At 44.1% G+C, this 25,756-nt stretch overlaps 1 protein-coding gene across 1 annotated transcript in view; it reads right to left on the bottom strand.

Annotated features, from left to right (window-relative positions):
• ADAMTS17 (ADAM metallopeptidase with thrombospondin type 1 motif 17) overlaps positions 1-25,756 on the bottom strand; it is a 167,563-nt gene that overhangs the window by 108,035 nt on the left and 33,772 nt on the right. The window contains exon 7 of the mRNA XM_027644623.1: positions 21,539-21,582. Coding sequence (XP_027500424.1) covers positions 21,539-21,582 — 44 coding nt within the window. The remainder of the gene's footprint in view (positions 1-21,538; positions 21,583-25,756) is intronic.

Here is a 25,756-nt window from a genome sequence, read left to right as displayed (position 1 = left end):
AGCTGGAAATGATTCATGCCAAGTTCAGACTTCATAAAATGAGGCTGAGTCTATGTTTGCCATCACTTGGAGATGGAAGGGGCAATATTCCCAAGTTTGGGAGGAGAGGTGCAGCAAAACAGTCCAGAATTCTATTAAAGAGGTTAAATACCAGTTAAAATGTCACATACATTACCTCAATCTTCTCAAGTCTTTGTTTAGTGGCTCTAATCCCCACTGAACCTGGCAATAACACTGCTCTGTGCTAAGAGCCTCATTATTTAAAGGTGGAAAACTTAATTAAGGACTTGTACATCCACCAGTGGTTGAAGAAGCAATGACTGTGGCTCAGTTACAGACTGTTAGTCACCTCTTTTTATTAGATATTTTCAATGCTTAATGGGAATCCTGTGTGGCTATTTTATAATATTTGCAGTGATCAATTAAAAAAAAATGTAGACATCTAAAATTAGTTTATTATTACAGAAATGGACTGGGCAGAGAAACTCATAATCCTGGAAGAGCAGAGAGCAGAAACCTTTGGAGTAACATGGAATGAAGTCAGTAAGAAGTCCAGCTCATGAACTGCTGAGTGCTTATTAATAGGAGTCATTCCGGAACAGCAAGCCAGTTATAACAAATTGGTACAACATTTGAAGCCTGAAAAAGTTTGCCTCAGAAACGTTTTTGAAATATATATTTTCTATCAAATGATTTCCTAAAACTATAATTTTCTTTTGGACCAATACATTTCACCATTAATTCTTTCATCAGAACATAAATAGCAAATAAGTTATTAATCTGCAAACATAATCCAGTTTTTCAGCAAATATATCCAAACTACTCAGATAAATGCAATTTTTTTGTAACCCAATGCAATGATCCATATAATTGATATGCAGAGAAAAATACACCTTTAACCAACAGCCATAGCAGCACAATGCCTTGGTATCTGCATTAATATGATTTATTTTCTTCACTGGGATGAATGGAAACTGCTGTTTGCCTCTTCAAATTTCCAGATTTTTATCTGAGCCTTTCAAGTCTGCAGAACTGGAATTCAGACATGTTTGTGAAAATCCTGGCATGCTGTGGTTCTACCAGGCTGGGAATGATATAGGAGGAAATTTTTTTATTTGGTAATTTTGCTCCTGGCCCTGTCGGAGAGACAGGTGTGTGAAAATGAAAAATAGGAAAGAAAGCTGAACTGGGGCTTTTTGTTTATTTTTAAAAAAATACCTCACACTTCTCACGTGCTTCTGCAAACACACAGACAGTGGGGAAGAAAGTCCTTATCTTTCAGATACACTGTCAGCAAATACCTCAAGTCTATTTTTAATATAAAAAAAGGTCAAGCAGAAGCATCAGTGGTAAAGGAAAGCCAAATACTATTTTTACTATTCCCGAGCACGAGGGTTTTTTCCTTTCTCTCCTGAGAAATTACATAATTACAGGCCATAACTTCTGTGCTTGGGCTTGAACAGGCAGAGCTCTCTGCACTTCCACAGCAAACCCTAGGACACAGGCAACTGTGTAAACTCACTTTTTATCCAAAAAGTTGTCATACATAAACAGTTTGCAGCTGTTGGCCTCTCTGCCAGCTAATGAGCCCTCCACCAGCAATATCTCTGAGGGGAATGATTCCATTTATCCCACCAGCTCAGCGAGGCATTAGGATATTACACACTTGCCACAGGGATGGCCAAAGCTGGGAGAGCACAAGTTCTGCTGCGTGGGCTCCCATTCTGCCCTCTTTCAGACACCCGGGGCTTCCTCCTGATGCCTGGGGAATATTCACTCAGCAAGTGGTTTGTCCAGGTACTCCAGCTTTCAACTCTCTAATGTCTTGTTTTCATTGCGCTCCTAATACTTTAATCTCTTCTTTTGCCAACCACCTCTGGATACAGAACTTTTACTTGATTAAAACTTGGCTGGCTCTCCTCCTCTCAATGTATTTGCTGTTGGGAAGGGAGCCAGGCTCCAAGTCCTGAAGTCTGCTTGGCACAGATGGAGACTCCCTGCATATCCACATGCTCAGAGCAAACCTCCCATTCCCCATCATTACTACTTTGGTGCTGAGCTGGATGTTTTTCTCATCCTCCCACGATTTTCAATTTGTGCAGCTCACACATTGCCATCAATTACATTCCTGTAGCCTCTCTTAACATCCTCCACAAGGAAAACCAGGAAACCCTGAAGTGATTCATGCTCTGCCTTTCCATTCAATGGCAATGATATGTTTGACAGAGATGCCCTGCCTGTATTTACACACCAAGTCAGTCACCAAGGGAATCTTTCAGTGCTTATGATACTTAAAATGAAAAATGCTTCTCCTTTCTATAAAGCCTGTACAGAAAAGATTCCAAAATTTTAAAAAAAACCCCACATTAAAGAAGCACCCATTAAAGTGCCTCCAAGATAGGTAATCACACAATCCCTGTCCTACAGCTGAATAAACAGAGGCCTCCAGAGTCAGCGGTATCCAGGTGAAAAAGAACAGTATCCATGGAAGGACCTCTCCAGCATGTACAACACAGACAGGCTGAGGCTGTTACCACTGTCCCACCGAGCCTCCAGTGCCAAGTTTGGTTTACAGGGATCATCCACAGGGTGAGCTGTTCCTTCATTTTATGAGAATGTCCTCATTCAAAGCTGGACATGCAATTTTAGTGGCACAGATTAATTTGGCTGGCTAATCATCTCGATGCCAATCCTGTTAATCTTGCAGCATGGTTTCCATTAGAGTTTAATATTCATGCATGGAAACTGTTTTCCTTAGCCATAATTTTCATTGTTACTGCATTTAATGAAAACCACGCTGGAAACAATACACTCATCATGAATCACAAGTACAGAAATTATAGTTCAACCACCCAATGCACGAGGGACAGCTACAGTCAGGTAGGAAAACAAGTTAATAATCACACCAAGTGTTGTACCCAGTGCAAGTCACAATATTTTGAACTCAGGTATTTATACAAAAAGAGTGTCTGATGCCACGGACCATCTGAGAGAATGGGCTCCCAGGCAGTGCAAGAAGTCAGCCCTATCCCTATTCCAAAAAGGATATAACCCACTCTCTGTCTCACTCTCTTCATAAAAAAGAGACAAAAACAAGTCCAGGGAAGAAATCAGTTCACTCTTCATTTGACCTGTTTGAGTGGTAGAACATCCACTCCCTGCTCTGGCCTTAAATTCCCTCGATGGGAGGCAGGTGGATGAATCATATCAAGGAAACAACGCTTCATAGGACTGGGTAGGCACTCAGATAAAAAGGGAACAGTCAAGGAAAAATCCTCAAAAGGAGTTTGTAATCCTGCAGAATTTAAGCAAGAACACCAACCAGGCAGGTGTGTTGTATAAACGACTTCCTTACTTTGAGCTGGTGGAGGAATGAAGGGGAAGCAAGTCCCAGCACTAATTTTTTTGAGCATTGGAAAGTCCATGTCCTTTCTGCAGGCAGCAGATGATGTGGATTCCTGGCAATCCCAGGAAACCTCTTGCTAAGGGCATGTGAGGTTCACTCACCTGACTTCAGAGCACACATTTGTTTTTATACAAGTTTTCAAATGGTATCCCAGTCCCTATATCTCCCTCCCTGCCTCACTGAGAAAGGGGCAAGCACCACACCAACCTTACAAAAAGTGAACTAAGACACTCAAAAATGAACTAAAACATTCAAATAACTGCCAAGATCCCACAAGAAGCCACCATTACTCCTGAGAACACCCACCAAAACCCTGATGTTCTGTACCCAGGCAACTTGTTGCAAAGGCATCCATTATCACAGAATCATCTTCTCTCTTTGGAGAATCTACCTCACCCCAAATTTCAACAAGTTCCTTGCCTCCAAACCAGCATGACCTTCAGGGATGCAGCACTTTTCCAGAACACAGTGTGCTCTGGGGTGGACACCTCCCCTCCAGGACTGACTGTAGTGCCCAATAAAATAACTTCTTCCCCATAACTCTGAAAACACTGTCACTTCCAGCACACACAACTGCTGTCAGGATCCCCAAAGCCCCACAAGAACAATAAACAGCTGAAACACAAAGTGTAGTTACTCTCTGAATCTCGATTTTCATTGCACACACTCGGAAGGACTCACCAATAAAACCTCTCCCTGATATTCACTGTACCAGCTGTGATGTCTCTGGAGCTGATAATATAACACTCCTCAGAACACAAGGTCCTTACAGCCCAAACGAGTGAAAGGCACAATAACTGTGGTAGGAGATGCTTTTCTGACTACTGGGAATAATAAAAAATACTTGGTACTGAATATTGCAGTGACTGACCCTGGATGAGGTTCCACAAGATCAGAGCTCTAATTGTGGGAGCCAGATTCAACACGTGCCTTGGTCTCTGTGAAATGACTGTGACTGTGGCAGATCCACCCAAATTTCAGCCATGGCACCACTGCAGCTCCTCGATACCTTTCTGATAAAAAGGGCCCTTGTGAGGCCAGACCTCTTCATGTCTGTGAACCTGCAGAGGCAGCAGGATTTAATCAGTAGAGCTTAAAGGAGCACTTTTGCTATCTTCTTTTTCTCTGTTTAATTACCCTGCAGAACAGCAATTAAATGGGACATGTGGAATCCCTTCCCCAGCAGGGCCAGCTCTCAGCTTTAGCTTTCAGTCTTTCTGCAGGGCTTTTATATTTCTTGGGAACCCTCCTGTGGTTTTCTAGCTTTAATGGATGAATCATTTATCTGCTCCTTTACCAACTTGCCCACACACAGACACTCCCCAAGATGGCAAGAGCTTTATTCTAACACTACTTGCACTGGACTTACACTCTGCTAATTCACTGATTTAGGCAGAGACTCTCACAGTGTTCCAGGGATGCCCAGACAGTTGAAAAGCCCTAGAGGATCAAGCCCTCTCCTGACTTTAGGGGTAACTGTCCTCACCCACACCAGTAAAAGGCTGTTTCAGATACCAAATGCAGTGAGATAAGAAAGCTGACAGATATTCTAACACCTTTTTGGCCTGGAAGACCCTTTATCCAAGGCCTACAAAAACATTATCCACAGTGCATTGTGCCAGCAAAGAGCAGATAACCTTCAGAAACCCTCTGAGGTTTGGCATGGGCATCTTTGGAAAACAGATTTCTTTCCAATGCCAGTCACGAGCATTTGTGATCACAAACAAAAATATTCACCAGAGGTATGGTGTTCACTGGATTTCAAAGAAATCTGGAAACAAGCACACTGGTGAGCCTCATGGAGAGATATCCATCAGGAATGACATGGGTACCACTGATCTTGCCTTGGAGCAAGGGAATGCATTAAAAGACCACCTGAAATTCTTTCCTGCCCTGATTTTCTAAGCTTTTATGAAAAAGCTCTGGGATCTGAGACATCAGCAGAGCAGGAGATAAAAAGAAATACCCTGTCTGTTTGACATCTGCTCTTTGTTCAGCATGACAACCTCTGAGCCATTAATGTGGCTCCTCCCTTGCAGCAAATCATCCCTCCCCTGCATGGCAGCACATTAATAAATCCTCCCCATCCAAGGTGACAGGAGGAGTGGCTTCATTAACTGGAGCAGAGGAAGCAGGGGCTCATCTCCGTGTTTACTCTCCTTTGATATGCTAACAGCCACATTCCAGACAGCTTCTCCCAAACACTCCCCAGCGACCAGAGCTGATCTCAGGCAAAACCACAGCTCCTTTCTGCAACCCTGCCTCTTTAGTTAAATATGAAGTTTGGGATATTTAGTCCAAATCAGACCACCACTGCTGAGTGTAGATTCCCAAAGCCTGGCAGCCAGTGTACCACCTGTTCATGGACATCACTGCATGGTGCTGAAAGTCTCCATGCTCACACACATATATGGAATTACATGACTCAATTACTCCAAGTAAGATATATTAGGACAGCTGTACTCCTGTTCAGAGGAAAGGCAGGAGAAGAGGTGGCCAGGTGGATGTGAGAGAGGGATTCCAGTTGGGGAATACTGGATGAGTTAACACACAGTGCTGGGAAGTATACAGAAGCCTGGAATAATTCAAACTTAGTGAACAAGGCAGGAAGACAAATGGGAACAGATCAGGGAATGAGGACAGACTGGGACAGAAAAGTAGCAAATGGAGATAATATGGGTTTTCCAGAAGGCTTCAAGAAACATGACTTTGATCTCCTAAGCAGCAGGGAGTCACTTCTGAGGGAGGCAGGGGTCAAGGAGGGCAGGAGATAAGATCAGAAGGGAAGATGAGCTCTCTGAGAACTTGTGTGCACTTACTGCTGGAGAAAAATGGGCCTACAGCCCCGGGTCAAGTCTCTGGAACCCCAGGTTCACCTGAGGAAAGGCAGGAGCTGGACTGCAACCAGACCTGGAGAGGGTGTGGAAGTATTCAGGCAGGGAGGTGAGGGCAAAACCTGGCACTTGGCATAAGGGAGGGACAGCTGTTAGAGCTGGGACAGAAACAAGGGAAATGAGGGGGACACGAGCTATTGAGAGAAAAAGAGACAGGCACAGGGGACAAGGTTGTTCAAGGATATCTTGCAGCAGAAAGGAATCAGATGTGGCAGAAGTCAGCAGAGATCTGCTGCTTTTGAAAGCCTGAAGGAACTGTGAACTCAAAGAAAACATCACCAAGGACTGTGAAACCAAACTGCAAAGCAGGATGTGGACTCTGGCCCTGGAGAGTCACCTCTCCTGGGGCTCCAAGGGATCTGAATATCTTCTGTTGGCCTCATGCTCTTCAGTGGATGTTCTGTGGTGGCACTGCAGAGATGAACCTGCTGGTCCTTTCTACAAAATGCTGCACAATTAAGCAGGATTTTCCCTTCTCAAATGCATGGAAATATCAGTGTGACAATATGCCAAAGACAGGCAACCTACCAAGGCAACAGGAGGATTCAGCACTGGATTCAGGATTTCTGGAGCTGTGTAACCAACTGTCTTTCACTTAAAAGGCTGAGGCACAGAGACAGGACAGAAATGAATCCACATTTTTCCCCTGCTGGATGGCCTGACAAGAGAGAGTTCTACCTGTTCCTGCTCTGAACAGCCTTCATGAATCTCACTCTTCCCTTTCTCAGATGTTATTAAAAATCAGTATTTCACTATTTTCATTTTGACCTGTTCTGTTGGGTGGAATAGACCTGAACTGAAGAACTGCTTCAGTGTCCCCTAAGCTGCATTTTTCAGAAAGTAAATAAGTCACCAAAGGAAAAATATAACAACTCTGCCATCAGGAAGGAAAGTCCTCAAGGGCTCCCGTGCCCCATGCCCACCACTCTGCCACGTGCCCATGTCAGTCTGCTACCATCTGTTCTCAGGATGGATTCCCATCTGCAGGTTATCACCTTCCACAAACTGGAAAAACAACCCTGGCATTGCAATAGCTGCAGTTTTGCAAAATGAGTAAGGCTCCAAAACCAGCTTTGGGGCTTTTTTCATCTTCCTTTTTTCAGGTGAGTTCTGTGGCTTCCACTTTTGAATTTGTCAGTTTGTCCCTGCAACTCATCTGAGCCATCTGCTTCAGCAGAGGGGCTGAATTCAGAGAGAAGGAAGAAAACTATCAAATCAGAGCTTTTAATGAGCCTGCTAAACAAAGAACAACATGGAATTCACCAACAGGGATCCCAGAGCCTTCAAATTCCTTGGTATCTCCTTCCAGAATGAAGAGACAAGATCAGACTTGGCAAGAAATCAGAAAAAATATTTGGAATCCCTGTACCAAACAGCATCTGCTTTTAGAGTGAACAGTCAGAGTCCAGTATTCAGTTCCAGTTTTTCCTTCTTGCAATGGCAAACAGTAAGAAACTATGAAGCTTTGCAAATAAATTAAAAGATTCTTTTAAGAGTTTCAAAAGCATTCCTGAGCCGTGCCTATCTCAGCCTGCCCTGGTATTGGGTTCATGGGCAAGGATCAGTCCTGCAATGGTTAAACAACATTCAGGAATGCACAACGAACAACATTTCACTGTCTGGAGAGTGTCAGCCCAGTCTGCTGAACGTTCTGGAGATGGCTGAACACCTGTGCTGCTGATGAATGGCATTCTTCCACAGCTCTCCATTAGATGCTTCCCATGTTCCTACAGAATGAGTAAGCAATTGCTACTCTCAGAAAGTGACTGAATCTATACTTTGGAAACATGTTAAGATTTGAAGTGTATTTTATTTTTAGGTACTGTGTGCGTGTCAAGCTGCTCTCTTGGCCAAACCAGAGCAGCTCAGGAGACCTGCAGAGAAGGCCAGAGAACGGGATGATTCACAGTAATCAAACTCTGAACAGATGCCTTTCCAAATTGCTTCTTTGATACTTCTCATTTGCAGCTCCTCACTCCTGACTCCCAGGGCTGTCTAAGCTCCTGGCTCCACTCTGGCCAGCTGCCAATTAGCACAGCACTGATAAACTTCTTTAGCAATCCTTGGTTCAGCCCTTCTGCTCTAATTATTTGCTGAGTGCTGGTTTAACCTCACAGCCTGACTTGACAAGACTGACAAACCTGGGGGCTGTGCCTGGTGATGTCAATAGGGTTGAGCAGCTCTGCTGGAGTCAGAACTCAGGTCCCCAGTTCCTCCACACTGGTTACCACTTCTGCTGCCAGCAGGGAATGAAAATGGTCCTTCCATGTCAGCAGGAAGAGGAGACTAAGGCAGTGCCATGGCTCTGCTTCTCTCCTCACACAGCACCACGCTCAGCACACTTGTTCTGGCAGAGTGTGACAGCTCGGTGGGAGGGAAGGGGAGAATAAATACAAAATCCCTAAACTTACTGCAAAATTAATGGTTTGGTTTCCTACACACTGGCACTTCCACTTGGGGTTCCTGATGTAAATGTGGGTGATGCAATTTTTCCCTCAGTGGCAGCATCTGAGGGAGAGGGTTTTCTCCTCTATTCAGAAAACTTCCAAAAGCCCAGTATTTCCGAGATCCATATCCTCAAATCTGATTTAAATTGGCCAAAACTATTAGGGAGTGACTGTCATTGGGTAGACACACAAGCACAAAGCACAAAGATCACATCCATACACTCACCAAACCAGGTTAAACTATTTGGGTTGCTTTTAACCCAAAGGGCCCCTCCTCTGGGTTCTCAGAGCTGTCCATCCCAACTTCTACCCCCCAAAAAAAGGGAATGACCCACATGGTAGTTTATGCAGACATAAACACATCACAGCACCAGCCTGACTGAAGAGAAGTAATGGCTAATTCCAGAGGTAAGTGGCTGGAGATATTTTTAATATGCCCTGAATCTACTTTTTTAAGTACCTCTTTCTCTAGATCACTCAAAAATAAAATGTTACCCTTAAAGTAACACCAGTTAGAGAGAAATTTTCACTACAAAAAGCCTGAGCTTTTCTCACACTCAATAAAAAGAAATCTCTCATGTTCAAACTCGAGCTCCTGTGAAAGAAAACACAAATTTGGATGAATCCTGCTGAGCTCCTTGTGATGACTGACAGCAGCCAGAAGAGTCCCTGGTGCCTCACAGACACAAGTCAAGGCACAGTCCCAGTCCTGAGGCCTTTCCAGTCTGGCTCACAGGGACAGCATCTGCAGCAGCACTAAAGAAAACTGTCCCAGACTCCTGCAGAGCCAAGGGACATTTCCATGCACGTGTGTTCATGTTACTGCTCCAGGCCTTTGTGTTACAGTTCTCCCAGCAAGGGAAGTGCCTCTCCCAGTCTCATATCCCTTCAATAAAAGACTCCCAGGAAATTCAGAAGCTCCTTTACACCTGCCTGAGTGTGGCCTGTGGAGGGAATTTGCAGCAGTAACAGCTGTAATTCCCAGCTCCACAGAAAGAGTATTTTTGAAGATGGGAGCCCAGTGGCCTCCTCTCAGCTGCCATGAACGAGATGCATTTCCCAGCAAAGCCACCTGATTAATGGTATCATAATCAGCTTCATGGCACCCCCAGCAAACAAGCTGAATGTGTGTCACACCTGCTCTAATTTTAACAGCATCATAAACACCACAGGCTTGATCAAAATCTCACTGGCACCAACACAAGCATCACCCTTGGCTTTGGAGAAGGTGCATTAAACCATTTCATGGCCTCCTTTACTCAGTTCCCAGTCACAGAAGGTTGGTCTTTGCCTTTTTTACTTCAATGTAAAGCAAAAAAGCTTTATTTACTTCAGTGTTTAAACCACATTGTGGCTCAGACACTGGTATCTAAATACACCAATGCACTGAACAAATACTCATTATTTTTCCCAGTCTGAAAATGCAACAAGTGACACAGATAAAAATAGATAAAAGGGATTGTTCTGAGATATTCAGTCATAAGTTATCACTTTTAGATCTGTCATTCAGAGAAGAAATCATCCAACCATCACAGCAAAGACAGCTCTGTGCTGCAGCACAAACCACAGCAAGTCCATTGTGGGAAGGACCAAATGAGCTGAGACCATCAACCCCTGCCCTGCTCCACAGTTACAGAGAGATGCCAACATGAGAGCACTGTGCCAGGAACCTCTGCTCCTCACTTGGCTCCACACAGGAGAAGGGAAATGGGAAGATCCAGGTGAGACAGACAAACACATGGAAAGAAGTCTGGGGCAAAGCAGAGAACATTAAGGAACAAGGAATGAGACACCGGGGGGAAGAAAGATGAAACTGAAACATATTTAAGTTATCAGACTCTCCTGAGGCACCAGGCATCTCCAAAAGAAAACTCCGAAGCTTAGAACTCCAGTAGTCCTAAGCAGTATTTTTGTGTCAGAGGATCCCAGGCTCAGGAAAGCATCCCCACTTCAGAAGCTGCTTAAGTGTGTGTCCAGGTACAGAAGGTCAGGCAGGAATCACAGGGAAAACCACCTGGAAGGACAGAGCAACCCCAGGGAACAACAGTGCTTTTCTGAAGTCTGAGTCAACAGACACTTGTAAGAGTCACCACAGGGATTAGAAGGAGCAGCAACACTTCCCCAGAACTGACCAGGAGTCAGGACACAGGTACAGTCAGGAATTTAATCCACAATTGGACCCAGCAAGACCAAGCTGGAGATACCATTTTCTCTCTGACTGACAGACATAGCAAGAAAAGCAAACAACTGGAGCACAGAAGATAAGAAATGAGTGTACAGGGTTCTTAAACAGAGATATAAAATCTAAATGCTAAGTAGAAATCTAACTTCAATCTTCTACTTTTCTGTCATTTCAAGAACAACAAACTCTGATGAGACTGATGGACTCATTTTCAACAAACAAAAACATCCACAGGGAGTTTCTTTACTCACTAGCCAGTCTTCTTATAAATAACTGCAGTGTTTACACTGTTTGTCTACTGCAGCACAAATATTGCTGTACATGCTGGAGCCTGATGGATGACATTATTAAAACCAACAAGCAGATCCTCAGCAGAACATTCCTGTGTACCCAGCAGTCTGGTCGTGGCCAGGCAGAGCCTCAGTGCAAACAGCTCAGGCAAAACGGCCACACAAAACCGTCTGACACAACCACACAAAACCAACAAACATCCCCAACCTGCTGACTGCTCATGACCACCAGCTACAGCAGAAATCCAAGGCTAATTCCATGCTAAGCAAACACAGAAATCCTTGGCATTCAACAAATCATGCTGAAAAGAACAGGAGAAAGAGATTTGATGGGTCGAGTCTGGGGTTTTGTTAAATTATTATTTCAATAACTTCAATGTATGTCTGTCAGTTGATCTAAAAGGTAAAAAGACTTGTCTAACTAATTCAGACAAAAACCTTGCAGATTATAGGATTTTGAACCTGAAATTTAAAAATCTATAAAGCAGAACCCCTGTGTCCAAAGAAAATTCCAAGGAATTCAAGTTCTTTTCAAAGGACAGTTTATACACACACACACACACAAACACACAGATAAATTTACAACCCTCAGTAAGAATTAGGCTAAAATTTCACCATCTACACTCACTTTCCTATCTGAATTGGCAAAAGCTTGATAAGGTAACCCCAGTATTTTCTGCAAGGGAGATCTGGTTAAATTCCCATGTGTAAAATTCAAAGTACTCTGCTGTGCCTTTACAGACAGTCATTTTTACTCCAGGATGTGTCTGTGCATTCTTGGGTCAGCTCAAATTTTCATCACCTTACCCACAGCACCTGCCATTAATATTTACAGCCACAAAGTGGGTTTGTGTTGGACCCCAGTTGGCTGGAGGACACTCCCTGCTGCATTTTCAGGGAAGATTTTCAGTGTCTGGTAAACACAAGGAAGGTTTTCAGTGGTGCAAAGTGCTGTTACAAACCCAGTTCCTATTTGTGTTGCACAGTCCCAACTGAAAAGCTTGGAGCTTGTGCTGAGGCAGTGGAAGTGGGAGAATCGTTACATAAATCCCAACAACATTCCAAGGATTTAAAGTGACTTTCAATCTATTGAGTGCATTTGGTGTAGCAAAATCCTTCCAGGACCAGACACCCTGCAAAATGGGTTAGGTATTACACCAGGTCATGTCACCAGATGGTGAACCAAAGCTGGAAAGAAAAAATTCAAGTGAAAAAAAAATATCAGTGCAGGTCAAACTCCCTTGTTGGGGATGGGGGGGGAGAGTTTTATGCCCGTTCCCCAGTGTGGTTTTCTTGGCTATCACCAGTAAAATCTCATCTCCACGTTACTTAAAACTCGCTCTCAAAATTGCATTTAGTCTTGGCAGCTGCACGACAGAAGAAATGTAAAAGTACAGTAGGCAACTGTCCTTCATTTCCTTCCCTTACTCTTACATATCCTGTGTGCAACTGGAATGCTCCTATTTGATTATCCAGTGGAGCAAATGCTCCAATGAATGCAATCATGCCTTATTACCCTACATGTCTGCAGCCTATTGCACAGCTATGGACAGATGTTTTTGCACAGCTTGGTTTTTTAGCTACAGGGTCTATAAAACAATAGGAACTATCTGAAATGTTTTCAAGCCAGCAAAGGATAAAGGCACTGTAAAGCAGTCAACTGGATAAAAGCCATCTATGTCTGACAGGAGGAGGAGAAAAACCTCAGAGGTTTCTCAGTTATAAACACATCAGCTTTGTGGAAGGGCTGCAGTGAGCAGCAAACTGACCAGGCTGGAATGTGGGAAAACATGGAAAAACAGGGACCCAGGCAGTGGAAAGGAGAAACACAGACCTCTGGCCTGTTGAAGGGTTCAGTCATTATTTTACTGACCTGAAGAACTGGCTGGTGCCCAAGGAAGTGGAGCTGCCACTGGGAAGGCCTGGGAAGAGGTAGCCTTGCCTCCAGCTGAGGGCTTGGACTGACTCAAGGCTGGGCTCTGCTCTGTCCCTTGGCATGTCCCTTCCCACCTCCAGGCTTCATTTCCTCACCACTACAGTGGGGATCACCATTCTGATCTCTTTGGTAAAGAGCTTTGAATTTTACTGAGGAAAAGCCCTATTTACAAATTCATTTCCTTCTCCTCTCAGTAAATTCCTTTTACAAATGAAATCAAATGCAAACCCCCCTGACTGTACTGGTTAATGGCACAGGTCTGACAGGGAGGCACCGTGAGTTAACGGGGAAGGCACTGGGCTGGAAGGCAGGATGTGCAAAATCATTCCATGCTCTTGGATAAGAACCAGTGAGAAATGGTTTTATGAGTCCCATGTTTCCCCTGTCCACTGTATCACAGCAGAAAATCCTGCTTTCAGCTGCACAGATTCTTGGATTGGCATTTCCAGCCCAGATGGGTTATTTACAGTGTACTGACAGCAGGTTTGACACTGTGGAAAACAAACACTATTTCTCTTTCCACAGCCTTTTATTATAAAAAGAAAAGGAAGAAGCAGGATGAGCTATGAAAGCAGAATTGACGATTTTCTTTATTTTATGATCACTGTTGTGAGAATCCCCCAGAGAAACAAACCCTCAGCAAGGGGAAGTGATGGAGCTGGGGTGTGAAGCAGTGCAGAAAGCAATAAAATCTCCACTTCCATGCACAAGGCAAGAGACAAGAGCAGAAATACTGTAAACCCCAAAAGACAGAACTGCTCTGTCCACAGACCAAATATAATGAGCTTGTTCTGCTCGTGTCTGCCTCAAAGGCTGCTCAGCCTCACACACACAGTAGCCAGGAGCAGTTCCAGAGCTTTTCCTGACAGTTGTTTGGCAGTGGAGGCTTTGCTGGACATCAATTAGGCTCCTGCCTTCAGCCTGTCTGTTTGCAAACACAATGACCACTTTCTGAGATCAACAGCAGAGATTTCTTTAAATCATCATTAAATGCTACTTAGCCATAAGGAAAGCCTGGGTTCTCAGGCAGTGTCCCACAAATCATCTCTAATTTAGAAGATAATCGAGGCAGAAAACTGTCTAGGAGATAAAACTGTAACTCAGAAGTTCTAGCACAGTATATTCAAGTGAATCAAATGCCTCACCTATCACACAGAAGGAAAGGATATATTAAAATCTCATGCTTCTGGTTGTTTTTGACTCCAGACTAACATGAAAATGTATTGAATTGCTTCTGAGGGAAACTATATCATAAATTCATTGGTAACTGTTAGTTAAAACAGTAACAATGAGCCCTTTTTGATTGCATGTGAAAGCCCCAGACTTAGGAAGGAGGGTGAGGGGTACAAAGATGGGGAAAGGAACATCTTATGCAGGTATCTGCCCTTTAAGCTATGAGACAGAAATTCCCAGGTGCTTTGTGTACATGTCTCTATAATTTCAGACAGACAGAAATGGCCCTGGAGTGGAATGCAGGACATGTTTGCACCTGCACCAGTCAAACTGTGCTATGATTTAGCACATAAAGTGATTTATGACATGGAGTTGAAATGAAAGAATGAAGTCAGAGTATCAGAATAAATATCAACAAAGTCATGGCAAATGTTTTCCCTCATGACTTACTTCTTTTAATAAAGTAACAGAAAGGAGCTTAGTTACCCACCAGTTTGAACACTAGGCTGGGATTTGGGCTGGAGTCCTGGATGCCTGATGGGAAAGTGCCACAGCACAGTTCTGGTAGCCAGGGAGCTTTCTGAAGAAAACCACGTTGGACAGGGCTTGGAGCAACCTGGTCTAGGGGAAGATGTCCCTGCCCATGGCAGGGTGGTGGAATGAGATGATCTTTAGGGTCTCTTCCAACCCAAGCCAGTCTCTGGTTTTATGATGATTCTATGAAGATTTATTTCATTCAAACAATAATCAGCACCCCTTCTGCACAACACCAAGATGTGCTGGCCTGAAGGATGTTTGCTCAGTAATATGGTGCCTGCTGAAGGAATAGAGATCCTTTCCACAGCATTCTAGACAGGTGTTCTCTTATATTCATCACAAACCATTCCCATGAACCATTAATAAAACCATGGGAAAAGATAAAGCTTCCAAGCTCAGATAAGCTTCACCATCCTGCACCAACTTTGTGGGGAGCCCCAATAAGGAAGAAAAAAAGCTCTGTTGTAAAGTCTGACTGGAGGCTTTGAGTGAGCAATAAGAAAAGTAAGATTTAGGATCAGCAAAGACAAACAAAAGCAGGGTGGTGAGCTGCTGAGAAGACTTTGGACATGCTGCCTTAGAGTTGACAATGACTATGTACATATTTCAGCTTAGGTATCTCTCACCATTAATTATCAACAGCAGTTTGATGGAGGAAATGAAAGGCCAGGTACAGAGCAGGAAGTGTGTTATTCCTCCTCAATGACAGTGTTTAGTTCCAACTCCTTGAGAACCAGCTTCAAACACACCACCACTACTTTATCTTCTGGGATGGTGCTTACCAGGAAGACAGACAGGCAGAAAAATAATGGGAAAATAAAAGTGCTTGAAACACATTTCGGGGCTGCAAAAGGAGAATGATGTATGGAGGAGAACTAATAAGGAACTGCTGGAGGTTGATGAAGACTGAAATGGAATAAATGTAGGGAAATTCCGTGACCTTGGATGGGCAAGTCCTGCAGCGACAGGAGACAGAGCACCCAGGATCCTCTGGGAAGAGCAGCACCTTGGTGTCCAGCCCCAGCTGAGCAAAGAGGAGATGGAGGAAAAAAACTGAGCAAGAGCTCCTAAAAGCTCTGAACTAACCCCAAAGAGAAACAGACCCTTGGGAAAAAAGGAAAGGAAAGGAGTTAATCATGAGAGCAGCTAAGGGTCTATGAGACCTCAGAGTCAGGGACTGGAAACACATGGAGAGGGAACAATGACAAACATACAGAAAACCTGTCACTGACCCTCCCTTCACTAAACTCTTCCATTTATTTTAAGTGTGCAAGGTAATTCTTTCCCCCAAGACATGACAAAAGAGAAAAGGAAGAAAAAAAAGTTGAGATAGTTGGAAATGGAGCTGATAGCACTCATAGATTGATATGTTTCCAGAACAGAACACCTATTTTCTATAAAAACTCCTTGCAAAGGGACAATATGAGCTCCCAAATAAGGACAGTATCTCATGTTTGGCTACTGTGTCTTTTCCAGAAAGACAGACATTTTTCAGCTGAGGAAGCCAAGAATCCACCAGTGCCCTCAATATATGGAATGAATAAACACAAACCTAAACACGACTACTGAGCTGCAAAACAAACCCAAAGGCAAATAGAAGTGAAATGCTCTACTTTCCATAACAATAAAAAACCCAAAATAAGTCTCTATAAAATAGTATCAGGAGGGTTGCACGTCTCAGACAACGCCTAAGAACAGGACCAGGGTCCTGACCCTCCCGAAATCACTAACAAAACTCTCCCTGAGTCTGGTGGAACCAGGGTTTTCTTCTGGTCTTTAGTGCACCTGGGAGGCAGCCTGGCTGATGTCATGTCCCCAAAACAAGAAAGAAGAAAAAGCCCACACAGGACACTGGAGTGAGGAAGAGCAAAAAGGTTACTGCAGCAGGAATTGCTGATTACCTGAGTGGCTGTGCTCATCCCACTGCTTCTACTGAGGTTTATGCAATCTCGGATTACACTCACTTGGCACACAGATTTCTAGTGGGAATCTGGCAGAGGAGGGATTGCTAGCTGGTGAAAAGGAATTGGAAGGCTCCTGTGGGCAGGGTGGAGCCTGGGAGACAGTAGGGATGAACATGCCCAATAGCACAGTCCTGCACTGTCTGGGCTGTGCAGCCCAGCATTTATTCCCTAGCAACCCAAAGGCAAGGGAAAAACTCATCCACTGCACTGTACCACAGCTCCCTTTGGCTTCCCAAATCCAGCAGCCTGACTCCACTGCCCTACAGAGCCACAAGGGACAGGAATGTGTGGTGCTGCAAGGTCCCTTTCCTTCCCAAACCCCAAATCCACTCGACAGCGTTTCTTTAAGGGACGTTTTAACCTCCAGTACATTCATTTTAATGTATTAAAGTGTGTTTGGGTTTGGGCTGAAGGACAGTCCCAGCAAGGCTTTTGCTAAAGCCAGGCACTGCTGCTCTAATGAATTGTTTTAAGCAGCAGGTATTTCTATTTATTCTGGCATCAAATAAAAACCCGCCCTGGAATACACAGAAACATTCAACACCAACCACTATGGAAAATGTTTTTAATGTGAGAATTCCTTTTCTTTTCCACTCACAGCAAACCAGCTAGGCTTTTCCCTTTCCTTGGGGATGAATTGTGACACAGTTAGGGGACTGGACTCAATGTGACGTAGGGACGAAGATGTAAATGCTCAGGACAAAGTAGAGGCAGGACAACCAGAACTGTCCCTTGCTGTGGACAGGCCAAAAACTGCAGAGGCAAAAGGCCAAGGAACAGGTAAAGATGTGCAGTTCTTTATTCAGGTGTTTTACATGGAGTAAAAACACCTACCTGGAGACCCAGACCCTCTTTTGCCAAACCTGGGCATATTTTGGAGCACTTTCCTATGATAAACAGCCAGGAGATGGGAATGTTTTTCACAAAACATTGAGTCACTCGTGGAAAGAGTCTGGAAAATTACATTTCTCAATCACCTCCACTCTCTGCTTGGTTGTCTCCAGGCAGCTACTCCTCCAGCTCAGCCTGCCCCTCTGCAGTGCACACACTTACTCTGCTTTCTTTTCCCCAACATCAAGCCACAGAAAAGCACATGTGATTGCAGCAGAGGTAAAGTCATTTTTAACCAGGGCAATTTAAGGATATTTAAGACACATTCTCGTTTTCCATTTCCCAATTCCACACTGCCCCCACTTTTATTATTAGCTGAATACAGGGAAGTTTCAGCTTGGATCTGGGGTAACATGTACACCGAGGAACGAGGGCCAAGCTCTGCCTTGAAATATGCAGGATCATTCCTAACTAACCGTAAAGCTGCTTATTTGGCACCAGCAGTGGAAATACTGAAGGAAAGGGGCATTCTCAATCTGCTTATGTCACAGAAAGGTTGGATCCTGACACTGTGCAAGGCTCCAAACTGCAGCCTGATATTAATAGTGAGACATTAAACTTGCAGTTTGGCTGCTCACAGGCAGCTCCACTGGAACAAAGATTCTCCTGCAGGAAACGGCAGCTCTGGTTGGAGTCACAGCACGAGGGATGAGCCTGGAGCAGCCTCTGGAATTCTGAGTGCTGTGTGACAAGGTTGTGTCACACAGAGCAAACCTTTCTGCTCACATTCTCAGAGGTCCCGCAGCGGAGGCTGTTGGAACACCTCCTTTGGAATTCATCCCTTCTCTGGGCTGACTTACCCACCCAAGTGGGGCCATGAGCATTAACAAACTATTTCTTACACAAATGTGGCTCTGTATCACCCCACAAAGACATACCTACATATTTTCCCCCATTTTTGAGCTTGTTTCAGCCATTATGTAACCCTTCCACACTGCCCTGGCAGCTGGGCCAAGAAAATTTGAACCAAGTCCCCAAAGCAACTGGTTTCAGTGAGGGGCCCCTGCCAGAATACAAATACAAACCTCCTGCTGCTGTTTTCTCTCTGTGTCTGCATGGCAGGCAAAGATTCCAGACAGGTTTTCCAATATGGATCTTTTAGAGCACAAATGAACACCTCTTATGAGCCATTTAAACTTCATGATCCCACTTCCCAACAACAGCTGGGCCTCGGTGCTTCCACCAGGAAAAGTTCTCCTTCTGGATTTCTCATAATGTAAAGAAAATCAAGGCATGGTCATTAAAAAAAAAAAAACAAAACACCTTACCTAGAGCACTCTGAGCCCTCTTATTTCAACATACATAATTTAAGAGATTCCTTTCAGTCTCCTGAACATGACTAAGCAATATTAGATTCTGGACTTGTGTTGCAACACACACCCAAGACCACCACACTCTTTTTACAGGAGACCTCCCTAAGCCATGCAATCTCCTGTAGCTTTGCACTCAAAAATCCCCATTTCACAGAGGTAGACAGAAGCTTTCAGAATGTCAGTGACTTGCCAAATGTCACAGAGTGAGTCAGTGCCAGAGCTGGGAATAGAAATTAGGAGTCTAGAGCCCAGATTCTCTGCCTTATATAGAGCAGCAGCCTCAGTCTCACATAGTTTAAGAGAGCTCCTGCTCACCAGAAAGATGTTTCTTCCTTTACAGGACGGCAGTACTGCCACTGCAAGGGCCAACTTCACCCATGAGCAGGTATAAAAACACACAGGCATCTGCTGAGACCATGTTCATCATCTATAAAAGTGAAGTATAAGGCAAGAAATGAAAGCAAGTTGCTGTTGTAGAGAACTCTGGGGAGTGCTGGAACCTCAGCATCACCGTCAAGACCAAACACAATGTCACTCACTGGAGCAGTGTTCTTGCTTTCACAGGCAGTGCTGCTGATTTGGAGAGGACTGTCTGGGAGTTGGAGTGAGGAACAGGAATCTGGGAACAGTGGAGATGGTTGAAACCCAAAGATAAACCTTCATAAGCCATATGGAGTAGCAATGGGCACCTTCCTGCCTCGATTGTTACACTCATTTTAAGCCCAAGTAAACGCCCCACTACACTGGTGCCTAGATAACCAAGGTACATACCCAGGGCATAAAACAGTGGCTATTAAAAACCTATTTCTCTACAACCAACACCTGTTTTTCCCTATTCTGACTAAGGAGGGAAGTTGGAGGATCTTTCACAGGGTTAAAATTTAGTACTGCCAACACTAAGCACTTTCTCAACCAGGCACATGTCACAAAAGTACATTCATTATTTTAGTCTTCCTCTGCTATGAAAAAATGTAAATGGCACAACAAGGCCAAATGGGGCACAGAAAATGCATAAGTGAAGATACAAGTGCTTTGCTGACACATAATCAAACTGTCAGGGGAGAAGGAAAGAAAAGTAGCACTGAAGAGAGCTAAGAGGCCAGACTGCTTTTGTCTTCTAAATTTCTTTCATTCACCTTCTAAATATCTTGGAAAACTATGCTGGAAAGAGCAACAAATGAGTTTAATCTTTATTTCTGTGGTCATTCCCTTTCTTGACTGCAGCCACAGCCTGCAGCAAATCGCTGCACGAGAAATAACTTGGGTATTGTAAGAACAGAAAAGAAGTCATAAAAATATTTCCTTAGTCATGCTGTCTCTGGTAATATAATTCCCTGAATAGAGACCTTCAACAATACTGTCTTGGAAAATGGAAAGAGCTCTGACTTTAGTCAGCATGTGTCTTCCATCAGCTTCTCTCTTTTCTGGTTTTTTTAACTTCTTTATTGTATGTCACCACAGCCATCTCCAGGTGCAGGTACACAGCACAAAAACCTTCCTCAGTGGAAGCCTGTTTTCCACAGAATAAATGCATTGTGAGGGATTCTGCCTGGAAAGAAAACCTGGGATGTGGAGGCCTGTCCTTGCTCATGGGTGTGTATATTCCAGCTCTGTGTTTTCTCCTTTCTCCTGATCAGTCCCCACACCACAGAGAGGGAGGACCTGCATTCCAAGAGGAGCCTCCACAGGCTGTTCCAGAGCTCCTGCTGAAAATACCTTCCCCATGCTCTTCATCACCCACTGTCAGCAGAGCAACTCCTGGGTCTGCAAGTGTCTCCCTGAAAATTAGGATCCATCCCCAGTTTATACAGAATTGTGGGATAAGGGGCCATTTGACTTTGAGGCAGTACTGAAAAAAAAAATAATCATGTGGTCACCATAAAGATGATTTTCAGCTGTGCCTCCAAACACTGCTGCTACTGTGGGGATTAAAAAAAAATACCAGGAGAAGAGATAGAGGGAAGGTTCTGCTACCTGAGTGAAATAAATAAGCCAAGTGTTTAATGTGTGACATGTAAGGACCCTGTGTATGCAGGGTTTGAACATGATTAAAGGCAGTTAGGAAGAAGGAGGAACAGGAGGCAGAAAAGATTTAACTTGGCTTTCCCACAATGAGGGATTCTTCTCCAGAATCTGAGTTTGATCTGGGAGTGTCACACAGGTTTTCACAATGGGAAATACATTCCTCAGTTAGCAAAGTCTTGGTTTAGGTGAGAGAGAACTGAATGGAACATCAGACAGACACACCAGCAGGCAGTTTCTTCTACATCCACTCCAAAGAAGATTAATTCCTGAACTCTGAGACCTCCAGGGTTCAGAAGGGGTTAAAATTTAATGGCTTATTCACAGTTCACAGTCTGCTCAGCTAACCCATATTTGTACCACAGAGGTACACAGATTGCAAAACCAACATTACAGCAAACCAAAGAATGAAAGATTGCCCAGAAAGCTCCTCTTAGCACAGAGTTGGCTCTCAAAATACCCTCCCCTGCTCCTTTGACTTACCCACAGTGTCACAAGGCTCGTCTTTGTGTACGCAGAAATCTGTCCTAGAAAGAAAAACAGAACAGAAGTGAAATGGATCCTGTGCCTCCAGACTCCAGGCTGGGAAAAGGCACTGGAGCACGACTCACAGACCAGGGGTGTTGAGGTTTGGGGATTTTTTTCAAGCTGCTGTGCAGTCTACACGATGACAACACTGATAGCAGCTCTGATTGCTACTGGGAGGTTATTACAAGCAATTATGTGAATCAGCTCCATACACCACAGTCAAATTGAACAGACTTAAGATTTAGCACCTAAAAGAGCCCTGCCTCACTCTCTGAGATCAGACTGCTTCAGCAACCAGATTAAAACTGAAGTTCTTCTTTTTCATAAGAGAATTGTAACAAAAAGGAGCAGGCACCCTGTGATGCAGCAGCACCATCAGAAGTGGGAGTAGGAGATGTGTGGGGCACTGCCTGAAGGCACAGAACTAAAAATGTACACCCAAAAACTCTCAGCTCTGCAGTTTTTTTTCTTTTTCTTCCACTAGAACAGAAAAGGACAAGAAAGAAGCAGGACTAAACAGAGAATGACAGATGTTGACGTGGAACAAGAAAGAGAATTTCAGGATTTGCCAGGTAACAGGTAAATTGGCTTCAGCTAAACCTGCTACAGTCAGATTTGCCATTTTATGATTTGAATCCAACACAGAGAGGTTCAAGAGGCTTCATTTGGTTTCTGCTACTCCCCCATATCTCATCAAGGCATGAGAAGATACTACATATGACACATGCACTCACAAATCAACAAGGAATCCATGGAGCTGTGTTAAATACAAACAGAATAAGAAGCCTTGAAGCTCCCCATCAAAGCAGGGGCACTTCATGTGAGAAGACTTTGAAAATGAGTTCCCTCATGACAGAAAAACACCTGTGGGGGGAAAAGGTATTTTATAACTAAATTAATGGTTTGAATACATTTCAATAAGCACTTAGACCTAAACTTTCAGGAGCTCTCTTCACCAGCCCTGCTTTGCAGTGCAATCCACTATGAAGAGGAGCTGGAGAAAAACATCACATGTGCTAAAACATTTCAGAAGCTCCTTAACCCAAGGGGAGCTGAGGAGCCATAATCTCTGTCATTATGGCTTTCCTCACCCTGTGGGGAGGCTGGTGAAAGAACCCTATTAGCACATTTGGAGTGTGCCTTTTGAAATGCCTGAGTCCCCGTGGGATTCAGAGTTTAAGAGTCTGGCAGGAAGAAGATCAAAAATACTTAAAGATAAATACTTAGAAAAAGAAAATACTTAATATAAAAACAGATAAATATTAAAAAAAATGTTTCCTTGAAGAAAATTACGAAACTAGGATTTATAGGAACAGGGATTTAAGGCCCTGGACTGCAGCTGATAACCCAAACCCTTCACTACCAAACTTCTTTGAAAGTCACAAATCAAGTTGTCAAAGGCTTGGAAGGAGAGAAACAAACAGCCATTACCAGCTCTTGTTAAGCAGACATTGAAAACTAACTATGCTTGAGTGCAGAAAAACCATAACAACCATCAAAGTGTTAAAAAGATCAGACAGGGACAAAATAAAATCGGAAGCTACGACCACACACCGGCCCCAGCCTTCATTTTTCCCCACAGCCTGTGTCTCGACACCTTGGCATTCCAGCCTTTCCAAGGAAGACTAATGACAGTCTCCTGACGGAGCTGGCACCAAGCTCCTGCTTGAGTTCGCAGAGCCAACTTGACGGAGGTTTATTTAAGGACTTATTATGTTATATAAACTGGTAAATCAAACAGATGCTTTTCTTGTGACAACAGATAGCTGAACTATTAGCAGATGGCAGGAGGCCACTGCTAGAAAAGCCTCTCTCTTCAGGGGCCATCCAGCCCTGCAAATAACACGCAGCAGTTCTGCAGTTCTGCTCCTCGCAGGCTGTTTGACACCGAAAGGCGTCTGGCACTTCCAGGCAGCTCCACGGAGGAATTGCCACTGTGCCATAAAATGAGGGGTCTGTAAAGGATCCAGCACAACTTGCAGACACTCCCACAGAGGTAGAACAACCCTAGTCTGTGATGCTGTTTGGTCAGGGAAGGGCTTGAAACACGTCAGCAGAACTAAACAGCTGCCCAATTCACTGCATGAGGCACTCCAAGCATGAAACCCCCTCAGCCCATCCCTAAAGCTCCATAAACACAACTCCAAGGGACTCCATCCTCATATTCAATGACCTTGTACCAATATGCCAGGCTTTAAATCATCCAGACCTTAACCCAAAACCTTGTGGCCAAACAGAAGAGCACATCCAAACCTTTAGTCACAAACGAGCCTGGTGGGTTCTCAGTCTTCTTCCAAAGGCAAGGAGCCACTCCATCACAAAACCTATCCCTGAAACTCCTACAGTCCTTCCCTGGCAATCAGACAGGACACACGGCCTGGAGAGGGGTTAAGAAAGACCTGTCTCACCTGTGGGCCAGTCACAGCAGTGATTTCAGATGGCCCCACTCTGCCACCTGAAGCTTATCTGCTGTTAAAAGGGTTTCAATCACAGGTGTCTCTCTGGCACCTTCTTGAGCTCAACTGCATCTGTATTTTTGAAGTGAGAGCCTGACATGATACTATAACGACATGCAACGATATAAAGGAGATATTCTAATATTCATTGCATGTGCAAAGGTCTCTTACCACAGAGATGTAGTTTTGTTAGCAGAACCTTTTACTGAGCTACACTGAAATAAGACTCTGACTCCAGGAGCTGCAGTTCAAATTCAACATCTGACCTTATCTCACTGAGTCTTAGATAATTCTTTTCACCTCTATCCACCTGAATCAAGCAGGACACGTGGTCTCATCTTGCAGGGGCCTGTGAAATTCTCAGTCACTATCACGTGTGGAGCTGAGCAGAGGGTTTCCATTAGCAAACTACAACAATTCTTCTCAAAAAATGACAAGAAGTCAGTTGTTTTGTTCAATAAAAACAGCCAGAAGAGCTCAGAACTCCTCCTACAGTCACTCTTCCATCTGGCTCCCACCAACTGGAAAAAAATACCTAACTGTGCTCAGCTAAACTCTGCAATTCAAGTCCTTCCTGTAAGAAAGGAGGACAGTAGCTGAACTGTGCAACAGGAATAAGAAGTATTCTGTTAAATGGCCATTCCCAGCATCCTTCAAATGACATCTTTTGACCACTTTAACCCTGCAGGGTCATAAAGCTGAAGGACAGAGGAAACTGGTACAGTCAAAAACCTGCCAAAACAAACTTTCCACGTCCATGTGTACATTCAGGAGCACTGTGTGCCCAGATTCCTCCATGCACAGTGAATTGCTCCATTTGCCCATTTAATGGAGAAATGTGGAAGGGAGGAGCAGGCTGCAAAAGGAATAAATACACCACCATGACAGGAAAAAAACCCAAGTCTTTGCTCAATGACAGCTCTGAATCCTGTTCCTGTCAGTGTTGTGACATTCTTTGCTCTGCTATCACATGACCTGTGGTCTAACAGGTAACCCAAACACCTCCAGCCAGGAGCTGGGATGACAGCAGTGAGTCTGAAGATTCCCCAGGGAATGCCAAACACAGAGGATCAAGAGGGGGAATGTGTTTCAGATGAGACATGCTTCTAAAATCACTAAAATACAGACTCTGCAGACAGAAGTTATTCTGCCTGTTAAACTATGAAGTACATTATCCATAGATGCCAGAGATCTGAGTTTCTGCAGGTTCAGAAACAGAATCTGAACAAGAAGTGATTATAGAGACCACAGCACTATACTCAGACCTTCAGGGCTGTGACAGATTATTCCCACTGTCTCACTTATTTACTGAGCTGGACAATGGTACATCTTATTTCACAGACACAATGTGCCTCTTACCTGGAGCTCATGTGGATACCATGAGCATCCCACACGAGGAATACTGGCCACCTAAATAATCTACTTTTGCATATAAATGAGGACATGGGGACCATCAGTTCGAGGTGGAGTTTCAAAAGGCAAGCATGCCTTGGTGCTTCAGATGAACCCAGCCAGATTGGAACCAGAGGGATTTCTTCAGAGCTTGACCCCAAAGAATCTGTTTCTAGTCCTAAAGCAGCTGCAGCTGCTGAAAATTCAGCTTCTGCTTTTTCTGGCGCGATTGCTTGTGCTGGACATGCTGCTGCTCCCATCTCCTCTGCCACTGGTCCATCTGCACAGTCTGGGGAGGGTCCAGGGACACACACACACACACACA

Source organism: Corapipo altera, unplaced genomic scaffold (genome assembly GCF_003945725.1).
Source record: "Corapipo altera isolate COAL_440 unplaced genomic scaffold, ASM394572v1 50, whole genome shotgun sequence".
Lineage (NCBI taxonomy): Eukaryota > Metazoa > Chordata > Aves > Passeriformes > Pipridae > Corapipo > Corapipo altera.
The sequence above is the reverse complement of the archived record's forward strand: the minus strand, read 5'-3'. Positions and strand labels throughout refer to the sequence as shown.